Below are 20,734 nucleotides of genomic sequence, written 5' to 3'. Positions count from 1 at the left end.
GTAGGTGTGGTGCACGGGCTTAGTTGCTCCGTGGCATGTGGGATCTTCCCAGACCAGGGATCAAACCTATGTTACCTTGTGGGGTTAAGAATCCCCACACGCCGGGCTTCCCTGGTGGTGCAGTGGTTGAGAGTCCTCCTGCCGATGCAGGGGATGCGGGTTTGTGTCCCAGTCTGGGAGGATCCCACATGCCGCGGAGCGGCTGCGCCTGTGGGCCATGGCCGCTGAGCCTACGCCTCCGGAGCCTGTTGCTCTGCAACGGGAGAGGCCGGGAGAGGCCACAGCGTACTTCAAAAAAGAACAAAAAAACACAAAAACAAACAAACCAAAAAGAATCCCCACAGGTGGATCCTTAACCACTGTGCCACCAGGGAAGTCCCTATAGATATTATTGCTTAGCTTTTTATAAGACTTAGGAACATTGAGGGTTATTTTGTATTCGTTTTAATGAAAATATTAAGTAAATGGGAGACATACTATGCAAAAATTGTGATGGTAGATTAGATTCTAATGACTGAAATCAGGACACATTAGACAGTGTTCACAGGTTGTCAGTCAATCAGGCACTTTCCTGATCTGTGAAAGGGGATAAGAATATCTACCTTATAGAGTTGTTGTGAGAATTAAATGTGATAATAAGTGTAAAGTGCTTAGCTCAGTATCTGGCACATGGTGAGTGCAAGGTAAGTATATCTGTATCCATTCAACAAGTGCTGAGTGCTTTTTGAGGGCCAGGCACTCAGCCAGTTACTGGGAATAGCAGAGAAGCAGGCACTCCTTCAGGCAGTAATCATTTTATGGAGCATCTGCTATGTGCAAGGTATTATGCTAAGTGCAGAGGAGCTCATTAACTAGTGAGAGACAGGAACCGTAACAGAGAGAGCAGGTGTGAGTACAGAGACACATGTAACATGTAGTGCGTGGAAAGTGCCAGGGGAGTCCAGAAGAGGGAGCTGCTCACTCACCCGGTCTTCTGAGAACACTTACTCTTAGTTCCAACCTTGTACAGGGGGAGTTACCATCTGCGCTGGCTGCTACAGGATTCCTTTAGTCATTCATCAGATGTCTAGTGAGTTTCTGCTGTGTGCTGAGCATGATGCTGGGCACCGGGGATTCAGTATTGAACAACAAAGAGAGCGTCTGCCTTTTGGAATGTATACTCTAATAGTGGAGACAAGCATTAGTCGTGTAATAAATATATACATGAATATTTATAACAATGGTAAGGTTTATGAAGGTGAGATGTATGGTGTTATAGGTGTGAAATAGGGGACTTTGACCTGGTCAGGGAAGGCACTTCTAAAGAAATCTCTGAACTTAAATCTCACTCTATATACCCCTAAATTACAACTCCTTGAGGGCAGGAACTTTGTTGATTTTATTTGTTGTGTATTTCCAGTATCTAGAGAGCACCTGGCAGGTGGTAGTACTCAATAGCTGTTTATTAAATGAAGGAAGGTATGATGGGTCTGAATTCTAAAAGGAAAGTAGGATTTAACCAGGAGATGGGGAGGGAAGAGACTTTAGCCAGAGGAAGTAGCACGTGCAAAGGACCTGTGCAGTTAGGGAGCAGATTACATTTGAGAGACTGCAAGGAGGCTGTGTAAGAACAGAGAATGCGAGACAGCTAGAGAGGAAGGCCGGGGCTAAGCCTCCGTGCCTTGGTAGTCAGAGGGAAGATTTTGCTTTTTCTCTAAAGAGAAGTTGATTTTAAGCAGAAAGTATCAGGATCTAGTTTTCATTTTGGAAAGATTTCTGTCCTGCCTTGTGGAGGACAGACTTTCGCAGGGGAATATGGCACAAGATTGAATGCTGGTGGGGTACAAAAGATAACACCTGGACTTCTGACTTTTGCCACATGGATGGATGGTTGGGATTCCTTAGGATAGGAATACAGGAAGAGAATTAGGTTTGCGCAGGAAAGATCATAAATTCGGTCTTAAAGATGTTGAGCTTAAAATGCCTTTGAATCATGTAAGTGGCCTTTGAGAGAAGTCTGGGCTGGGGGTACAAATCTGAGAATTATCTGCATAGCGGTTCTGGATGAAGCCATGGGCATGATTGAGATCGCCTAGGAAGAGAGGGGATGGATGAGAAGTGGGCCTAGGAGTTGAAAAACTCCAGTGTTAAATGGTCAGGCAGAAGAGGATGAAACTTGAGGAGCAGCTGAGAAGGAGGAAGAGAGCCAGGGGAGGGCAGGGGAATCCCGGAAGCGAAGGGAAGGGAATGTTTTAGAACAAGGAAGGTTCTATCTAGTGTTAAGGGCATGAGCATTGGAAGATGTCCTTTGGCTTCCATAATTTGGAGGTCATTGGTGGGAAGAGAGAGAAGGTAGCAGCTGGAGGGGAGAGAAGGATCAAGGTAAGTTTTACTTTCAAATCAGTCTTAAGTTTTGTTGATACATTAGGAGTTACCAGTCGAGAGGGAGAAGCTGAACTGACGAGATGGATGGGCTTCCTGATGGAGAGAACAGCCCGTACTAAGCCTAGAGGCTTAGAAGTGCTTGTTGTGTTGTGGGGACTGTGAGTTGGCTGGAGCAGAGGGGTGGTCAGAGAGCATGTGGAAAAAGCCGGCCCAGCTACCAAGACCTGGTGTGGATGGAGGCTGTCGCCAGCGTGTGCCGCAGTAGCCTGACACAGAGTCTGGCAAGATTGCAAAGCCTAGGCTGAGAGGAGACGGGAGTTGGGGGCTGCTGCTGGAGAGGAAAGGGCAGATGAGAGAGAGATTTACTGTCTTCTTGGTTGCTGATTCAGGCTGGGGAGTTGTAGGGAAGAATGGACTGAGAAAAGCACTCATGTCCTTCACTCAGGAGGATATTTAGGTAGCTGGGCACAGAAAGTTGGAGGGGAACAGATAGGGGATGGACGTTTAGGAGGCCATTTTCAGCCTTCACTTGTGAGGGTGAGTGTGGAACTAGGGCAGCAGGAGTTGGAGTTACAGATCCCCTGCAAGTGGCCAGCTGAAGCCTCAGATCTGGGTGGGCTTCCTGAGGGTCCAGAGTATGTTTTGTGAGGTCCCTCATTTTTGCCACTATTAAAACTAAGCTGTCAACATTTTGAGCTTTGAAGCCACAGACCCTTGGTACTGTTTACCTAGATCTGTCTGTGCAAACGAGTAGGCATGATGCTGGTTTTATTCAGGAACAGGTCGTTTTTAATAGTCCCTTGAGAGAGAGAGACAGGTTGTATAGCTCAGACTCTGGAGCCAGGCTGCCTGGGTCTGAATTCCAGCTCCTCCATTAAGAGCTGAGTGACCTTGGGCAAGTCAGTTTCCTCTCTAATGCCCCAGTTTTCTTGTCTGTAAACTTAAGGTAATAGGAGGACGTAATGCATAGATCCCCCTATTAAATAAGAAATGCGTATACAGCACTTGTCAACAGTGCTTGACACATTTTAAGTGCTCAAAAATTGGTGACAATGACCATAATCATTGTTTGGGGCCTTGGGTGTTGTTCTATTGCTAAAGCACCAGATGGCGACAAAGCACACGTCTTAAGCTTGCCCACATTCTGCTGAAAGGATTCCTTGAATAGGTTGTTTTCTTCAGATCCCTAATTTGTGCAGTATGAAGTATTTTGTTTCTTTTCTTTTTCTTTTTGGATTCTTTCAGACTTCTGGTTGAAACTCATTTGTTTGAGACTCTTATTTAAGTGTTATTCATAAAATTTAAAACAAAAATTTTTTGGTTGAAGTAGCGCATGCATACAGTAAAATACCAGATAATACAGAACAGCTATTAGTGAAAAGCAACCATCCATCCTGAGGCCCACCTGTCCTACTCCTGGGAAGCATCCACTTTTAACTGTTTTTATTACCATTTAATTTTGAATAGCTGAATTTTATATTACCTCAACCAAAGTATTTAGTGCTATAACTAGCTATTAAATGTTATTTCTTAATATAGTAGGAATAGCATGGGTTTTCTTATGTGCCTACTCTGTGCCAGGCACTGTGGTGGGAATTTTTCAAAGTCTCTGCTCTCAAGTAACTAGTCCCTGCGGGGGGAGGTAGTTAGTACAGTGTGGTAAGTGCTTTGGGGGAGTGCTCGGGAGGGAAGGCACCTGGCCTGTCCTGGATGAATGTCAGGGAAGGTTCTCTGGAAAAGGTGACATCTGAGCAGAGGTGAAGATGGGACCTGGTTTGGCAGGCAAGAAGGACAAGGGAAAGGTGCTCCTGGCACGGGGTGGGGGGTAGCAGGGTCAGGAACATAAATGGTGAGAGCATGTTATGTCTGGGAAGCTGCAGTGGGGTGGAGGGTAAGATTTTGGAGTTGGAGGTGGGGCTGTGGTGAGGAAGCTGGCACAGAGAGTGAGGGTCAGTCATGAGGGCATTTTTTAAAATATATATATATATATATATATATTTATTTATTTATTTATTTATTTATTTATTTTTGGCTGTGTTGGGTCTTCACTGCTGCATGCGGGCTTTTCTCTAGTTGCGGCGAGCAGGGGCTGCTCTTCATTGTGGTGCACGGGCTTCTCATTGCAGTGGCTTCTCTTGTTGCAGAGCATGGGCTCTAGGCACGTGGGCTTCAGCAGTTGTGGTGTGCAGGCTCAGTAGTTGTGGCGTCTGGGCTTAGTTGCTCTGCGTCACGTGGGATCTTCCTGAACCAGGGCTCGAACCTGTGTCCCCTGCATTGGCAAGCGGATTCTCAACCACTGTGCCACCAGGAAAGTCCCAGTCATGAGGGCATTTTATGCCAGATCAGAAACTTTGAGTCTTGTTCTGAGAAGGATAAGGAACCACCCAAGGGTTTTAATAGCAGAGTAAGGTAGATACACTTGTCACCAAGACAAAGCTTGTGCTGCTGGCCGCATGACAAGCCAATAATCGAGAGATGAGGTATTGGGGCAAGGAATAAAGACTTTGTTCAGAAAGCCAGCAGACCGAGAAGATGGGCTCATGCCCCAAAGATCCATCTTGCGTGAGTTAGAATTCAGGCTCCTTTTATAGTAAAAGGGGTGGGAATAAAGTCAAACACTTCCCGGTTCCCATCAGCCTCCAGAGGGGTTGTGTTAATTTCTTCCTCCCTGCAGTCATTCACAGGTGGGCCTGGTCGGGATGTTTCCTGTGAGCTAAACAAAGATATTTTAGCTTAATGCTCATAACCTGGGAGGTCATTCCCAGAGTTGCATCATCATGTATAATTTAAGCTTATAGTCAGCATCCCTTTAGTGATTAACTTGTAATAGGATACAAAAGGTTCTTCCCTATTACACTTTTGCACCTTGTAAAGATCACTCTTGAAGCAGTATGCAGAATGGATTGCATGACTTGAGACCAGTTAGGAGATGAGTGTAACAGTCTCCATGAGAAACGGCAGGGGCGTGACATAAGGCAAGAAGGGAAGCCAGAGAGTGGGGATCGGGTTTGAGAGACTCGATAGGCTTGGAGGGTGAGGGAAAAGTCGAGAATGAGTCCTAGGTTTCTGATTTAGGTAGTAGGTGCATGGTGATGCCCGTACATGAGCCAGAACGTCCAGATGAAGAAATAGAAGGTTTCTAGCTTATGTTAGATGTGTTGAACCTGACTTAGCTTTGGAGACATCGAAGTGGAGACACTGCCATTTATTAGCTTTGTCACCTTCATTACATTACTTACCAACTCCAAGCATCAGTTTCTTATTCTGTTAAATGGGGATGATAGTATCTGCCACAGGGTCCTTATGTTCATTAAAAGGAAGAGCATCATAAACACCCCACACAGGTTATGGCCAGAGCAGGTGATCAGTGGAAGTGGTTCCTTGCTAGGTTCAGAAGGACGAGAGTGCCTTCAGGTTTGCTCTTTCTATGAAGTTAGCATTTTGGGATAATACAGTGTTCTGTGGAAAATATCTGCTTGAAAAATGAAATCTTGTGTAGCTCTCATACTTTAAGCCATCATGGATTGCTGAGAATTATATTTGTCATCCAAAAAACACATACAGTTTTCCTAATCACTGTGTATTTCACCACTTATCATTGACTTTCCCTCCGTTTAGCAAGCATGCACCTTCATTAAATCAAACCTTGATCCAAGCAACGTGGATTCCCTTTTCTATGCTGCCCAGTCCAGCCAGGCCCTCTCAGGGTGTGAGGTGAGTCCAGCTTCTTACATTTACATTTACTTTAAACTGTAAAGTGTATTTTTAAAAAGGGAAAGTCATGTCAGAATATTTTTTTTTTTTAGCAGTGAGACCCCATTAAGTGTGGGTGGGAATTCCATTCTTGTGATTTTTTTTTTCTTAAAGAAATAGACTTTTTATTTTTCCCAAGTTTTCACTTTTCATGAATTTTAAATAACTTTTTCCTATAGTTGCCTCTCTTCTGGGAAGTCTTATTTTTTTTCTTTCAGTCTCCCTTTAACATTTAAAAATGTTTAAAGCAAAAGAAGAATGCCCCCACGCCAGATTTCTAGAAATCCATTTTTTTGAACACAGGAGAAGAGCCATATCAGTAGACAAGTGACTTGCCAGAATCTTTTCAAAAGTGTTATGCTGAGGTTTTACAGATATTTAATTCTGGCATCTGAGATGTCGAAGAGGGGTGATCACAGCCCAGGCGGGTGGTGTGACCTCGGCAGTTGCTCTGCCTGCCATCTTTGGCGTGCCTACCACAGGCTGGCAGCACCTGTTCTAAACTCTGTGTCTACCCATCCTTTCTTAGATCTCTATTTCAAATGAGACCAAAGATCTGCTTCTGGCAGCTGTCAGTGAAGACTCCTCCGTGGCCCAGATCTACCACGCAGTTGCAGCCCTAAGTGGCTTTGGCCTTCCTCTGGCTTCCCAAGAAGTGCTCGGTGCCCTTACCTCTCGCCTCAGCAAGGAGGAGACTGTGCTCGCGTAAGTCACCATCTTGAGCGCTTCTCAGGCTACTATCCTGAGAGGCTTCATCCACTGGTTCCACAAGTATTGTCTGGGCACCTGCTATGTGCCAGGTGCTCTGCTGGCACTGCAGATGTCATATTGTGCTAAGGCAGGTAAGGTCCGTGTCCTCGTGCAGCTCACCAAGACACGGTCTCCCTCAAGCTGCTCCAGCAGAGGCAGATACTGAGTCCGAGCATAAACACACTGCCACAGAGACACGACTGCCTTTGAGGTTAGGGGCTGAAGCAAGGGTAGGGGTGACTGAGGGAGAGTGGGGCCAGAGAGCCATGTGCATCTCTTACTGCAGCTTGGCCAGGCCATGGTGAGATGTTGGCATTGGAGGCTCCGCCCTGGAGGAGGGCTCACGGGGTCCCTTGGAGAGGTGGGGGAAGTAGGGCCTCAGAGGGGGGAGTACTCTAGGGATCAGACCCTGCTCCTCTGCAAAAGGCTCAGGCGAAGGAGAAGCACCTTATAGGAAGGAACTGTACGTTTAAATGTTGCAACTGACTCAAGGATGTTTACTAAAGTTAAAAGTAATAGTATATGTAGTTTTTTTTTTCCCCTTTGACACTGAAACTCCTCATTTAACACAGTATATGTATTTTTCGTTTTCTATGTGTCCCCCATTTAATTGCAACCCTGAGACAGATTGGAGCACCTGGACTCCTATTCATTGTTCAGCAAGATGTTAGTGACACCAGTTCCCTACTGCAGAATAGTCCAGTTGTTTCCCAGGGTTTTTTTTTTTTTTTTTTTGTGCTGAGAACCAAAATGTTTCTAAACTTGAAGCTTTGTTAAGGGCAGGGCTCACAGTCAGTTGACGTTCTCCCTGTCACTCTCACGCCCTATTCATATTCACATGGTCAGTAATCAGTGACTTTGGGGCTGGTACGTTTCTCAGGAATGACATTTTCCGCACCCTTTGCCCAATGCTTGGCCCTTGTGGTCCTCCTGTTTCAGGTTACATTACTTTGATCTCGTCCCATAATCCCTTGTGGAATGCCTCTGCAATCACCACCATATCTCCTGTCATGAGATAACTGTCAGTGCCTTACTCTGATGCCACCTTCTACAGAAAAATCTTTCCCTTTCCCTCTGAGCAAAAAGGAAAATCTCCCTCCTCTAAACCCCAGAAGAGAAAGAAGTACAAAGAAAGTACATCCATTTTGGAGTCAGTTAGACTTGGGTTTGAACACCAGCTTTGTTTCTTCCTTGCTGTGTGACTTTAGGCAAGTTAGTAACCTCTCTGAGCCTCATCTGTAAAATATTACCAACAATCCTTACATCACAGAACAAATGTCAAGATTAAGTAAGATAATACATGTGATGAGCCTAGTGCAGTGCCTGGTCTTAATGGGCATGGGACAAATGGAGTTTGTGCTCTCTAGAGCATTTCCTTCTTAGGTCCCTTTCTTAGGGAGCTGGTTACTTCCTTGGTTGTATTGTTTTTTCTGTATTAGATTTTAAGCTTCTTTACTTATAGTGCTCAGAGAGCCTGGCACATGGCAGATGCCCAAGAAAGAGTTAATGAAGGATGAAACTATACTTTTGTGTTTCTATTCTATCCTCTTGCAAAAAGCTTCAGGTAGAAAGACCACACGCTTGGGGTGAGAGAGAACTGTGTCCAGACTCTTCTACTTAATACCTCTGTGGCCATGAGCAGGGTGTTTAACCTCCCTAAACCTCAGTGTTTCCATATGTAAAACAGGGAGTATGATATCTGTCTCATAGGGTTATTGTGAAGATCAAACTGGCAGCATGCCTTATATAATATTACTACTAATTTACCCTATTTAAGCAAATCTGATATAGATTAGGACTCTTCTAAATGGGCCTTCTACATTTAACTGGACTTATTCTAGGAAACGAACGTTCATAAACTTGTCTAGAATGGTAAAAAACATTAGTAGCTTTGAATGAATAATTTGAAAAGATGCTATTGTGGTCTCTCATAACCCAATTTCTTTGAATCATCTGCTGTTTATTAGCAAGACAGGATCTGCTTTCTTAGCGTTTGAATATAGTGCTCCAGAGGGAGAGAAATTGCTGGAGTATAAGTAATTAAAGCCAATGACAAAACTTTTCAAAAGCTAAGTGGATTAATTTCATTCTAAAAACTTCTGAGGTTGTTACCAGCATGACGCTTATTCGTTCCAAAGAAGAGAAAAATGATATCTTAATTGAAAAGTTCTTTCTAGGCTCTCCTAGCAGCCTTTTCTGGGCTCAGCATTTATCACGGGCAGATGTGGGATTTTTATCTTGTTTGGAAATTCAGGTTTCATTTTCTCAAGTCTGTTCTAACAACAAGCATCCCAGAGGGGTCATTGAACACTCTGGGGCTTCCCTCTCTGTGAATTGTGACTCTTCTGTTTTCCAGCTTACCATCTTAATGGAATTCGTTTTCCATGGAGGGAATCTAAATTGTTACGATTGGGATGAAAGCGGACAGATTCTCGCTCTACATTCCCCAACACACTGACTTGATAAATGGTGGTTTTACACTAAGGCCCGGTCATCCCTTGGGAATTTGGGAACCTTTCTGGGGTGGACCAGCAGTTGGCTTAACCACCAGGGGTCCTCAGCTTTCTCTTTTCCACCCCGAGAAGCACCATTTGTATTTTTCAAGTTATCCACATTAAGAGAATAGAACGTAATAAAAAATCTTATGTGGACATACTTACTACATTCCGCCTTAAAAAGTTTATCTTACAGAAATACACTCATAAGTGGATAAAAATATATGAATAAACCATAAAAAAGAATGAGGTACTGATACATGTTACAGAATGGCGAGCCTTGAAAATGTTACGCTAAGTGAAAGAAGCTAGACACAAAGGGTCACATTTGTATGATTCCATTGATATGAAATATCCAGAATAGGTAAATCCATAGAGACAGAACACAGGTTGCCAGGGGCTGGCGGGGAGGGGACGGGGCAGGGGATGGGAAATGGAATGAAGCTGTTTAATGGGTATGGGGTTTTATTTTGGACTGATGGAAATGCTTTAGGACTAGATAGAGGTGGTGATTGCACAGCGTTGTGAAATATACTAAACGCCACTGAATTGTTCACTTTCAAATGGCTAACTTTATGTGAATTCAATAAATTAAAAGGTGTATATGCACATACAGCCATGAATAAGGGTTCACAGTTACAGCATTGAACAGTTACAGTTCATCTAAGCAATGCAATGCTATGTCGTTGTTAATAAGGATGAAATATATTTATATGTCCTCACGGAAAGATCTGTACAATCTAAATAAATTGCAGGACAGTTATCTTTTAGGGGTAGGCATTACAGGAATTTTAACTTTCTCCTTTAGTAATGTATTTGAAGTTTTGACAAATAGGTACTTTTATAATCAGGAGTAAATAGTAGGAAAAGAAAAAAAGAATAGACGCTGGTTTGAGAACCAGATCTTCTATTTCTTTCATCTTATTTAATGCCTAAAGGACGGGTGGCTTTCAGGTCTCCGAGCAGGATGGTGACAGCACAAGCGTTAGCTGAGTGTTTACCGAATGCTTCCTGTTTATATTGCATTAATCTGGTTTCAGAAAAGTTGCTCCAAATTCTACCCAACAACCTACGTATGTAGATTCCACAGTACTTCTTTGGTTTTGGAGTAGGAAAAGTAGAAAAGAGGCAGCCAACCTCTGCCCAGCACAGTTCCTCTTACAACATGGGGATGCCAAATATACCTTCATTCGATGAATTGGCTCCTCTTCTCCCTCTAAGTATATCTCTTCTAAATCTGATTAAGTCTTAGTCTGGTGTTCTATATGTGATGCCATTAGGAACCAAACAGATTTTCAGAGGGGGGTGACCTGGTGCACCCTCTCTTCTCTCTGCCCTCAGTACTTATGTGGATCCTGCTGCCCAGATTGCCTTCTCTCTAGCTGTAGTGAACTTTGTAATGTAATGGTCTTTTTTTTGGTGGGGAATGGGGTGGGCACTGCATCACGTGGCTTATAAAATGTTAGCTGCCCGACCAGGGATCGAACCTGGGGCCCTGGCAATGAGAGTGCAGAGTCCTAACCACTGGACCACCAGGGAATTCCCTGTAATGTAATGATCTTTGTTACATCTTTCCCTAGACTGTAAACAAGCTCCTTTGGGGCCGAGGCTGTCTTATAATTCTAAAGAACAAGAGCGGGATATATGTGTAGGTATACCAATACAGGAAGGGGAAATGGAGGCTTGCCATTCATTGGGGTTCTATTCTCTACCTTTCAGAACAGTCCAGGCTCTACAGACGGCATCCTACCTGTCCCAGCAGGCTGACCTGAGAAGCATTGTGGAGGAGATTGAGGTACAAATTTATTTTGGCAAGTGAATTTCCCAGCTTCTGTCTTTGAAACCCTTTAGAAGAGTCTTGCAGATAGACATGAATGATTTGTTGTGGCCAGTTACCTTTCTTTTCATATCCGTGGCACACTTTTGTTCTTTGTATCAGAGCAATATTTCCTAGGGAATATTTGTTAGGCTCGTATAGTTACACCATCAGTTAGCAACAAACTACTTCAGTGTTTTGTAGGTACAGTCTCATAGTCTACAGATTTTAGAGCCTAACAAACCTGAACTTCAAATTTTTTTCTACTTCTTATTACTTTGTAATCTCAGGCAAATTATTAATGTCTGAGCCTCAGTTTCCTTATGTGGTGGTGGTTAGGAACAAGCGAAGTTCTAAAGTGCCTAGTACAGAATTGGTGCTCAGCAAGTGGTCACTGTGGTTTTTGTTATTCCACTACCCTTTCCACTGCCCACGACCTCCTGCTGCTCAGAGACTGCTTCCATGGACCGCAGAGCCGGGGATGACGGGCACTCTGACAGTGTCATAGCTGGATGCCCCACAGGCACATTAGCTGCCTCGTCACGTTGCCCAGGAGAGCAGTATGTCTCTCTTCATCCTTTAGAGCATTGAATAAGAAAGAGAAATGCTCTGCTCTGGAGGTTGTTTCCAAATGGATGGCCATCGAATCCATCTGTGTCACGATGCTTCCAGGGTGAACTGTGGCTGGGCCCACTGGCCTGCCCAGAGCAGTTGGTGCCTTCAGTGCCATGACTCCTGGGCTTGGGCTTGAGTCGAAGAGGTCAGGGAAGGAGCACTCCGAGAGCTGCAGAAGATACTGTTCTCTTCAAATGCCTATATGATATACGTTACTCTCTGCCTAAGCACCTTTTTTGAGAAAGCACTAAGTGACTGAGGTGGTCTGCAGACTTAGAGTGAGATTTCTCAAAACTCTGCACTGGGGTAACAGTGGTTTGTACGTCTCATCTCTGTTATCACTTGACTTCCATTCTGCCTCTGTTTTGTTGTGACAGGACCTTGTTGCTCGCCTGGATGAACTGGGAGGTGTGTATCTTCAGTTTGAAGAGGGACTGGAAACAACGGCATTGTTTTTGGCTGCCACCTACAAGCTCATGGACCACGTGGGCACCGAGCCATCCATTAAGGAGGTGCTTGTCTATATAACAGTTCTTGGGCGTGAAAACCAAAGGCGTTGTTGGCTTTATTTGCTAAGGGAAGCTTTTTTCAGAGAGGACAATTCAGTTAGCTTTGGGGTGTCTTGGGTTAGGCATTGAGAATGAGAAACAGAAAAATGTAAAGCCTGTTCCTGAGAAACTGGTTGTCAGTGGGATAGACATGTAAAGAAATTGTTATACTTGCTTAAATGGCGTACGGACACATCATGAGGTAGAGACAAGAAGGCCGAGTGTATTACTCTCGACCCACCTCCCATTCCTTCCTGATGCTCCTTACTGCTTGTCTCATGAATGCTTTCCATGCTGGTGGCCTGTGCAAATCCTCTTTCTCTTGAGAAGTGCCCTGTACTTCAAAATTGCCTGTTCTGCTCTCTCCCCACTGACCCTCAGCAGTGCCTAAGTCTGAGCTAATCTGTGCTGATTGACATAGTTCACTGAGAGGCATGTGTGTCTACCAGACATCCACCAGGAGTTAATTCTTTTCTTTCTTTCAAGAGGAGCTTGTTAACCTGAAAGAACCTTTAGTTGGAATGTGTGTGGGAAGTCTTGTGAGTAGGACCCTCTTTGTACCACTTGTTTGTAAGGTTACCAACCCTTGATCTAAAGGACTTAAAATACAAGCTGCTGCTGTTTTAATTTTAGGAGGAAAGATTTGGGTTCCAAGTCAGAACTTCCACTTCTTTTGTGAATTATGAATGCATTGTGAGTTCTGTGCTGCGTTTCAAGTAAACAGTAAATAATTACCTGTCTTGAGTAATTTGAATTAATTTTGTATTTTCTCTGGAGGATATGATCTAATAATTTATTCATGTATTGGCCTTTTTATGTTGTCTTTTCCTTCATCCTAAGTTTAGGAGACCTAGAGATACCACACTCTATTTAAATTTCTGTTACGGGTGAAAGTGCAAGAATGTGGGTCTTATAGTACAAATCATTTCGGGATTCTCCTATACACAGTACAGTACATGAATTGGCGATATTCTACATAAAACAACTTAAACTTTTTCTTGCTTTATTCCCAAGCTGCTACTAACCAGGTATTTGGCTGGGATAATTTTGCTGTCACTGCTTTTGACATAACGATTCTGGTGAACACTCCCCCATTTTAACATGTCAACAGCTTACTGATGGAAAATGTAATTGGTACAATTAAAGAAAATTATTTCATGTCGACTGTGAATAACACTTTCGGGAACAGGGAACTCTTTTGTTAGACGGTAGATTTTAAAAAACGAAACTGATTGAAGTGGAAAATGTTTCCTCTTAAGCAAACAACCTCTAGAATTTTAATAATGCCTTTTAGGTTCTACTTTTTTAAAAAATTGCTTTCCGTTTTCCCCTCTAAGCAGCCCATTAGTTCTTAATGGAGAGTTATTTTAGTTTCTTTCTAATGTTCACTTTGGCTGTGAAGTTTGGTCTTGTAAACACCAACTTAGCCCCAGCATACTGCTTAGAGGTGGGCTGGCAAGGAAGGGAGCTTGGGTGGGAGGGTGAGGAAAATCAAGAAAGGACATATTTTCTTGTGGAAGGACTTTGGAGACAAACAGACCTACATGTGAATTTGGGTCCTGCTTTTTTTCTTTCCATCGTAACTTGTAGGAGTAACTTAACTTCCTTTAGCCTCAGTTTCCTTATTTGGAAAGGACTGATATCAGTCTTTTCAGGATTTTTGTCAAGATTTGAGTTAATGCTTGTAAAGCACCTGTCACAGTGCCTGGCACATATAGATATGGAACAAATGGGTACTGCTATAGGTGTTTTATAATATAGTTTCATATCTCAGTAGTTATCTAGAAGTACCTTGCATTTGTATAGTAAGCATCCATAAATGGTTGACAAATAAATGCATTAATTTCAGTTTGTACTAGAAGATGGAAAAAAAACCAAATTCAGGTTTTACGCTTAAATGCAGACTATGTGCTTCCCCCACCCCTACCAATTTGGGTTACTGGCTAAAAGACCTTCCAAGTGAACACCTAGAAAAAGATAAGGAATGACTTGAGCCAGGTGGGGAGGGAGGGGTGGCTGGCCACCTGTCTGACTGCTGCATTTCCCTTTTCTTTCAGGATCAGGTCATCCAGCTAATGAATGCCATCTTCAGCAAGAAGAACTTTGAGTCACTCTCAGAAGCCTTCAGTGTGGCCTCTGCTGCCGCTGCACTCTCCCAGAATCGCTTCCATGTACCTGTTGTGGTTGTGCCTGAGGGCTCTCCTTCCTACACTCAGGAACAGGCTGTCCTACGGGTATGACTTCCATGCCCCACATGCGCTGCTCCGATTGCTGTTTCCAGTGTAAGCCTTCCAGAAATCCAAAGACTGGTACACAGCTAATTGTAACCCCCGTGAGGACAGACCCCTTAAATGAAGAGCAAATGGGGATGGCCACTGGGTGAACTAGTCACAGAATCCTTCAAGCAAAAGTGTGGAGTTCTAACCTCCGGACGGCCAGGGAATTACCGTCAGAGTATTTTAAATAGTGTAGCTTTTCCTAAACTAAGTGCTAGAAAATTGCATTTCTGGATTTGTAAGTCCAGATGTATAGAGAAGTCTTACTTCTAAAATGTATTTTCCAGTACCCAGACTTTCTAAATATATTATTTTAAGACAGCGTTTTAAATTCCCAGGTAATTCTGGTACTTATAGTTGTTAAAATCAATATTAGGTCTCTTCTTCCTTGGAGCCGACAGTGTATCTTTCTGCCTCTTCAGAACATAGCCATCCCTCTCACTCAGCAATAAGCACGGACTGTTTTGGTGTGTTAACTCTCTGAATAGAGCAAAATGCACACGTTTAGAGTTTTCCATTCGTCATAATGAGGCATTTGTTGCTATTGTTTGGAAACCAGGAATAAGCTAAAATCTTTATAAAAAATTAGCATTTTATTTATGTCTAAACACACGGGTTCCACATAGGACAGTTCCATAAGTTCTTCTGCTTCAGAGGACCCTACAGATACTCTCCTGAAGAAGTGCCCCGTATTCCAAAGTTGCCTCTTCTCTCCCTACCTACAAGTCACATCCCCTCAGCAAAGACTGGGGTGAGAACTAACCTGATTAACATAGTTCACCATGAGTTAGGGGGAGCTAAGAGAGCAAAGTAGAAAAAAATACTGGCTTTTGAAGCTAGGTAGGCTGGGGTTTGAGTCCTTAGCCATGTGGCCTTTGGCAGTCTTATAACCTCTTTGTGGCCTCAGTTTCTTCATCTGTAAAATAAAGATAGATTCTGCTATGTCTCAGATGATCGGTGGGAGGATATATATAAGAGCCTAGCCTGGTATCTGGCAAATAGTCGACTTTCAACAAATGAGTGTTATTACTGTGTTATCCATATTACTTCAGTTTTCCCATTGCCCATACCTTCCTATTTTTCTTGCTAATAATTTTGTTTTTTAAAGATACTGTAGTAGTGAAGTAGGGTGGGTAGATCAGGGGATCATTAACTGTGTGATCTGGAGCCAGTCCTTATGTTTCCCTGGGCTCTGGTTTCCTCATCTGAGAAATGAGATCATTGGGTAAGATCATCTTTAAGATCTTCCCCACCGCTAACATTCTGTAATCTGTCCCATTCCCAAACTAATTGTGTTTTCCTGTATTTGATTTCCTATAGATAGTAGACCAAAGGTCAGTGATGGTTTTCTAAAACAAGATGGTTCTTTCCTGGCAGAGCTTGCTCCCTGTGGATGAAGCACCCACCCTAGAAGCAAAATCTGTACTCCCTCAGCTTTTGTTGCTACAGACAATTTTAAAATTTATTTCCAGTTGCAGGTCACCAATGTTCTGTCCCAGCCTCTGACTCAGGCCACTGTTAAACTAGAACACGCTAAATCCGTTGCCTCCAGAGCCACAGTCCTCCAGAAGACATCGTTCACCCCTGTGGGGTAAGAACTGAGCACATCTCTGTAGGGTGCCAATATACTTGTTTTGGAAAGTTAGCCTGCAGCCAGTATAACCCAGATTTATGTGGTTATTACCAAGATCATAAAACCAAATTTACCTAAATTTAGGATTATGCTCTATTTATAATAATATGTCATGAACATTTCCCCCATAGGATTAATATTCTTCTATAGTCTTATCTTCAGTGGCTGTGTTATTGTTATGTAAATTTTTTAAAAAATTAAGGGTCAATTTTTTTTTTTTTTTTTTTTTTTTGTTTTTCTTGGGCCTGTCTTTTTTGTTGTCTCTCCCGTTGCGGAGCACAGTCTCCGGACGCGCAGGCTTAGCGGCCATGGCCCACGGGCCCAGCCGCTCCGCGGCACGTGGGATCCTCCCAGACTGGGGCACGAACCCGTGTCCCCTGCATTGGCAGGAGGACCCCCAACCACTGCGCCACCAGGGAAGCCCAGGGTCAGTTTTTATATGAAACTTCGTTAAGTATTAAATTAGTAAGTTAATGAGATTGGGAACTGAGTTTTAGAGAGAAAATGCATTTCTTACACAGTTGTAAAGATACATAGGCAATATGTGAAATTAAAAAGCAAAATCATTTTTTTTAAACATCTTTATTGGGGTATAATTGGTTTACAATGGTGTGTTAGTTTCTGCTTTATAACAAAGTGAATCAGTTATACATATACATATGTTCCCATATCTCTTCCCTCTTGCGTCTCCCTCCCTCCCACCCTCCCTATCCCACCCCTCCAGGCGGTCACAAAGCACTGAGCTGATATCCCTGTGCTATGCGGCTGAAAAGCAAAATCATTTTTACGAATGATCAGTAGAATGGTAAATGACATTGAGGGTTTTGCCATGTAGTTAGAGTTAAGAATTCTCTACCTTTTTTTCCCCTTTAAAATAAAAATTAATATTTTAAAATTAAATTAAAAATAAGATGTATCCTTTTTAGGAAATTCACAAAGCACAGGAAAGTAGAAATAATGCAGAAAGTTACCTACAATTATACTACCCTACACCAACCTCTTTGAACATTTCTACTTTTTTTTGTTTTTTTTAACGTAATTGGTATCCTATTGTAGACTTAGCTGTTTTGCATTTAGTTGTGGAAGACTTACCCGAAGGAGGTGGGATTTTTAGGAGCTGAGAGGGGGAAAAATGAAAAGAAGACTTTCGAGACTAGAAAAAGGAGGTCATTTTAGATCGTTTTGAAGTTTGCCCCTCATTATAATCTGTAACTGAGCAGGAGGTGGCCCAGGCGGGTGGGAAGTTGAAAAGTGAAGAAGTGGTGCAGCCCTAGACCATCTCAAGGAATGCCTCACTTTGTAGGCCATTTGTTATATTTGTGACTTTCCTATGTGAGTTCTTGCTAACCCCACTGTCATTCTTAACAGGGATGTTTTTGAGCTAAACTTTGTGAATGTCAAATTTTCCAGTGGCTATTATGACTTCTCTGTCAAAGTTGAAGGTGACAACCGTTATATTGCAAATACTGTAGAGGTAAGTGCTTTTCTTGTTGTCCCCATCTCCATGTTAATATACATAAGGAAATGACCAAACAGGCACATAGCATTAACCATCTGGTATATTGACTTCACTTAAGACCAAGTTAACGTGAATATGTTGAGAGGGATAGGTTTGAACTGTGCTGTTTGACAGACTTAGCCAAGAACTTGATCATAGCAAGTTTTCTTTTATTTGTAAATTGTTCATTTTCCATTATAATTTAGCATTACTATCTTACATAAAATTTAGGAAATAGAAAAAATTAAAATCACCCATAATTCCACTGAGGTATAAATATTCTTGAGATGTTTTCTGTGGTTGGCCTTGATAGATTTATTTATTTTTAATTAAAAAATTTTTTTTTGTTTTATTCCCCATGATAGATTTAGAAAAGTGCTTGATGCTAATTAGGGGATCAAAAGCATCAAGTGACCTGTAGCACCATAGTGAGTCTGTCTGGGTAAAGTACAAAAGAAAATTGGTAATCCTTCATAATGAACTATGTTTCAGATGTTTAGCTGACTCTAGTTTTGTTGAAGATCCACGTGGTTTTTTAAATTTTATTTATTTTATTTATTTATTTTTGGCTGTGTTGGGTCTTCGCTGCTGCGCGTGGGCTTTTTCTAGTTGTGGTGAGCGAGGGCTACTCTTCGTTGCAGTGTGCGGGCTTCTCATTGCAGTGGCTTCTCTCGTTGCAGAGCACGGGCTCTAGGCGCATGGCCTTCAGTAGTTGCGGCACGTGGGCTCAGTAGTTTTGACTCACGGGATCTAGAGCACAGGCTCAGTAGTTGTGGCGCACGGGCTTAGTTGCTCCACGGCATGTGGGATCTTCCCGGACCAGGGCTCGAACCCGTGTCCCCTGCATTGGCAGGCAGACGCTCAACCACTGCGCCACCAGGGAAGCCCCAATCCACGTGGCTTTAAGGATGGAAAGCTATGCCTCACTTATCTGATGCTTTGTGGGAATGTGGTATTTCACATTAGTGGTTTTCCTAGCTAATTGAAGTTTGCCCCTTCAGGCACTGTAGCTTTCATTTTAACCTTTTTGGGTAGAAGTTTATTTAAGATGAATTACATATTTTCCTACTTTTTAAACTATGGGATATGGTTTAACCTCTTCTTATTCTGGCTTAGGATCATAAGTATGAGCCCTTCATTGAAAGCCTGTGACACGAACAGTACAGTTCTATGTGCTTTTGCTTATTTTATTCTTACAACAATCCTAGCAGATGCGTGGAGTCCTCTTCATTTCACAGACGAGACCCAGGGGGTAGAGTAACTTGTCCAAAACCTCCAGCTTGTCTGTGCTTGGGTGGATCCGCTGCACAGTACTGGTTTAGTCACTGGGCCCTAGTGAATATTGAGCTAGCTTAGAGGCTGCAGAGCTGTGTGCAGCTCCAGCTGCTGGCCTATTTATAATATTACTTTGTCCTTACTGCTGTCATTTCTTAATGTTTCTGCCACCGTGTCTTTGTTGCACCTACTTGACCACATTGTCATGCATTCTGTTGGGTCAGGGGAACTTGAAGTAGTACAGTGCCTTTCCCGAATAGTTAAATATATGCTGTTTGTGACAGCTATTTTCTTCACTATTCAAATGTCATTTTCCACTCACTTTTCTTTTTTAATGAAACTTTTTCATTTTGAAACAATTTCAATCTTAAGTTGTAAAAATAATATGAAGAATTCCTGTATACCCTTTACCCAGCTTCCCCAAATGTTAACATCTTATGTAACTGTAATATTATTGTCAATACAAGGAAATTAATAATGATATAATACTATTAATCTATATAGTCTTCATTCAAATTCCACTAGGTATCTTACTGATGTCCCTTTTCTGGTCCCAGATTCAACCTGGGATCACATATTCCTTTAGTTGTCATGCCCTTTTACTCTCCTCCAATTTAGGATAGTTTGTCTTTTGTGACCTTGACACTTTTGAAGAGTACTGGCCAGTTACTTTGTAGAATGTCCCTCACTTTGGGTTTGTCTGATGTTTCCTCATAATTAAATTCAGGTCATGCATTTTTGGCACGAATACACCAAAAGTGATGCTCCTTCTCAGTGTATCCTATGAGGCAGTATATGCTGTTGATATGTCTCATTGCTGGTGATGGTAACCTTGATCACTTGGTTAAGGTGGTGTCTGCTAGGTTTCTCCATTGTAAAGTTGCTGTTTTTCTGCTTTATAATTAAGTGTCTGGTGGAGTGATATTTTGAGACTCTGCAAATATCCTGATGATCTTGCCTGTAAGAGTTATTAATGTGGTGTTTGCCAAGAGGTGATTTTTCTCTTTCATTCTTTCTACATTTATTAATTGGAATTCTACTGTAAGAAAAAGCTGTCCCCCTTTCCCTGCATTTAGTTATTCAGTTACGTATAATACTTTGGATTCATGGATACTTATTTTACTCTGTAGGTTATAATCCATTACTGTCATCTTTTATTTTTTTTGCTCATATTATCCCAAATTTGGCCTTTGGAGAGCTCCTCAGGTTGGCCCCTGTGTCACTTTCTTTTACTGAAAGGGCAAGGCAGCTAGAAAGTTTGACCTTTTCAAAAGTGGGGCATTACTTAACATAGTTAGATTAAACATTTATATTAAAAGTTTGGCAGAAAGGATATTTTCTGGAACTCTAGTCTCTCTACCTTTTCTCTACCTCATGTCTGACCTTTTTGGGCAGGAGACATCTGATCCTACTCCATTCACTAACACAAGATTTGGATAGAAATTATTGTAGTGTGTACCTTGAACCTTGAAAATCCAGATTCTTTCAATTTTAGTTTCCTGCGTTAAGGGGCCTTATTTGCAACTGAGCACATTGAAAGGGAAACTTTTTTTTTTTTTTTTTTTGGCCTGAAACCTCCTTCCTTCTACCTATACAATCTTGATAACAACATATCCAATATAAGTGCCATACCCATACATCACAGCCATTCTTAACCCTTCCTTTCTTTCCACTTCTGGTCAGTTGCCATGTCGATTCCACCTTTAAGTGT

The 20,734-nt window shown here is 42.4% G+C and overlaps 1 protein-coding gene across 8 annotated transcripts in view; it reads left to right on the top strand.

Annotated features, from left to right (window-relative positions):
- Positions 1-20,734, top strand: part of RPN2 (ribophorin II) — a 54,025-nt gene that overhangs the window by 8,741 nt on the left and 24,550 nt on the right. For all 8 annotated transcript variants that reach the window (XR_003427114.1, XR_003427112.1, XR_003427113.1 and 5 more), the window contains 7 exons: positions 5,983-6,078; positions 6,647-6,822; positions 11,082-11,157; positions 12,171-12,305; positions 14,399-14,575; positions 16,090-16,208; positions 17,619-17,724. Coding sequence is in view for 5 of the 8 variants with exons in the window: in XM_027078359.1 (XP_026934160.1) it covers positions 5,983-6,078; positions 6,647-6,822; positions 11,082-11,157; positions 12,171-12,305; positions 14,399-14,575; positions 16,090-16,208; positions 17,619-17,724 (885 nt within the window). In the remaining 3 variants the exon portion in view is untranslated. The remainder of the gene's footprint in view (positions 1-5,982; positions 6,079-6,646; positions 6,823-11,081; positions 11,158-12,170; positions 12,306-14,398; positions 14,576-16,089; positions 16,209-17,618; positions 17,725-20,734) is intronic.

This window comes from Aethalodelphis obliquidens, unplaced genomic scaffold (assembly GCF_003676395.1).
Source record: "Aethalodelphis obliquidens isolate GAN/ISIS:26980383/991018 unplaced genomic scaffold, ASM367639v1 scaffold42, whole genome shotgun sequence".
NCBI lineage: Eukaryota > Metazoa > Chordata > Mammalia > Artiodactyla > Delphinidae > Aethalodelphis > Aethalodelphis obliquidens.
The sequence above is the reverse complement of the archived record's forward strand: the minus strand, read 5'-3'. Positions and strand labels throughout refer to the sequence as shown.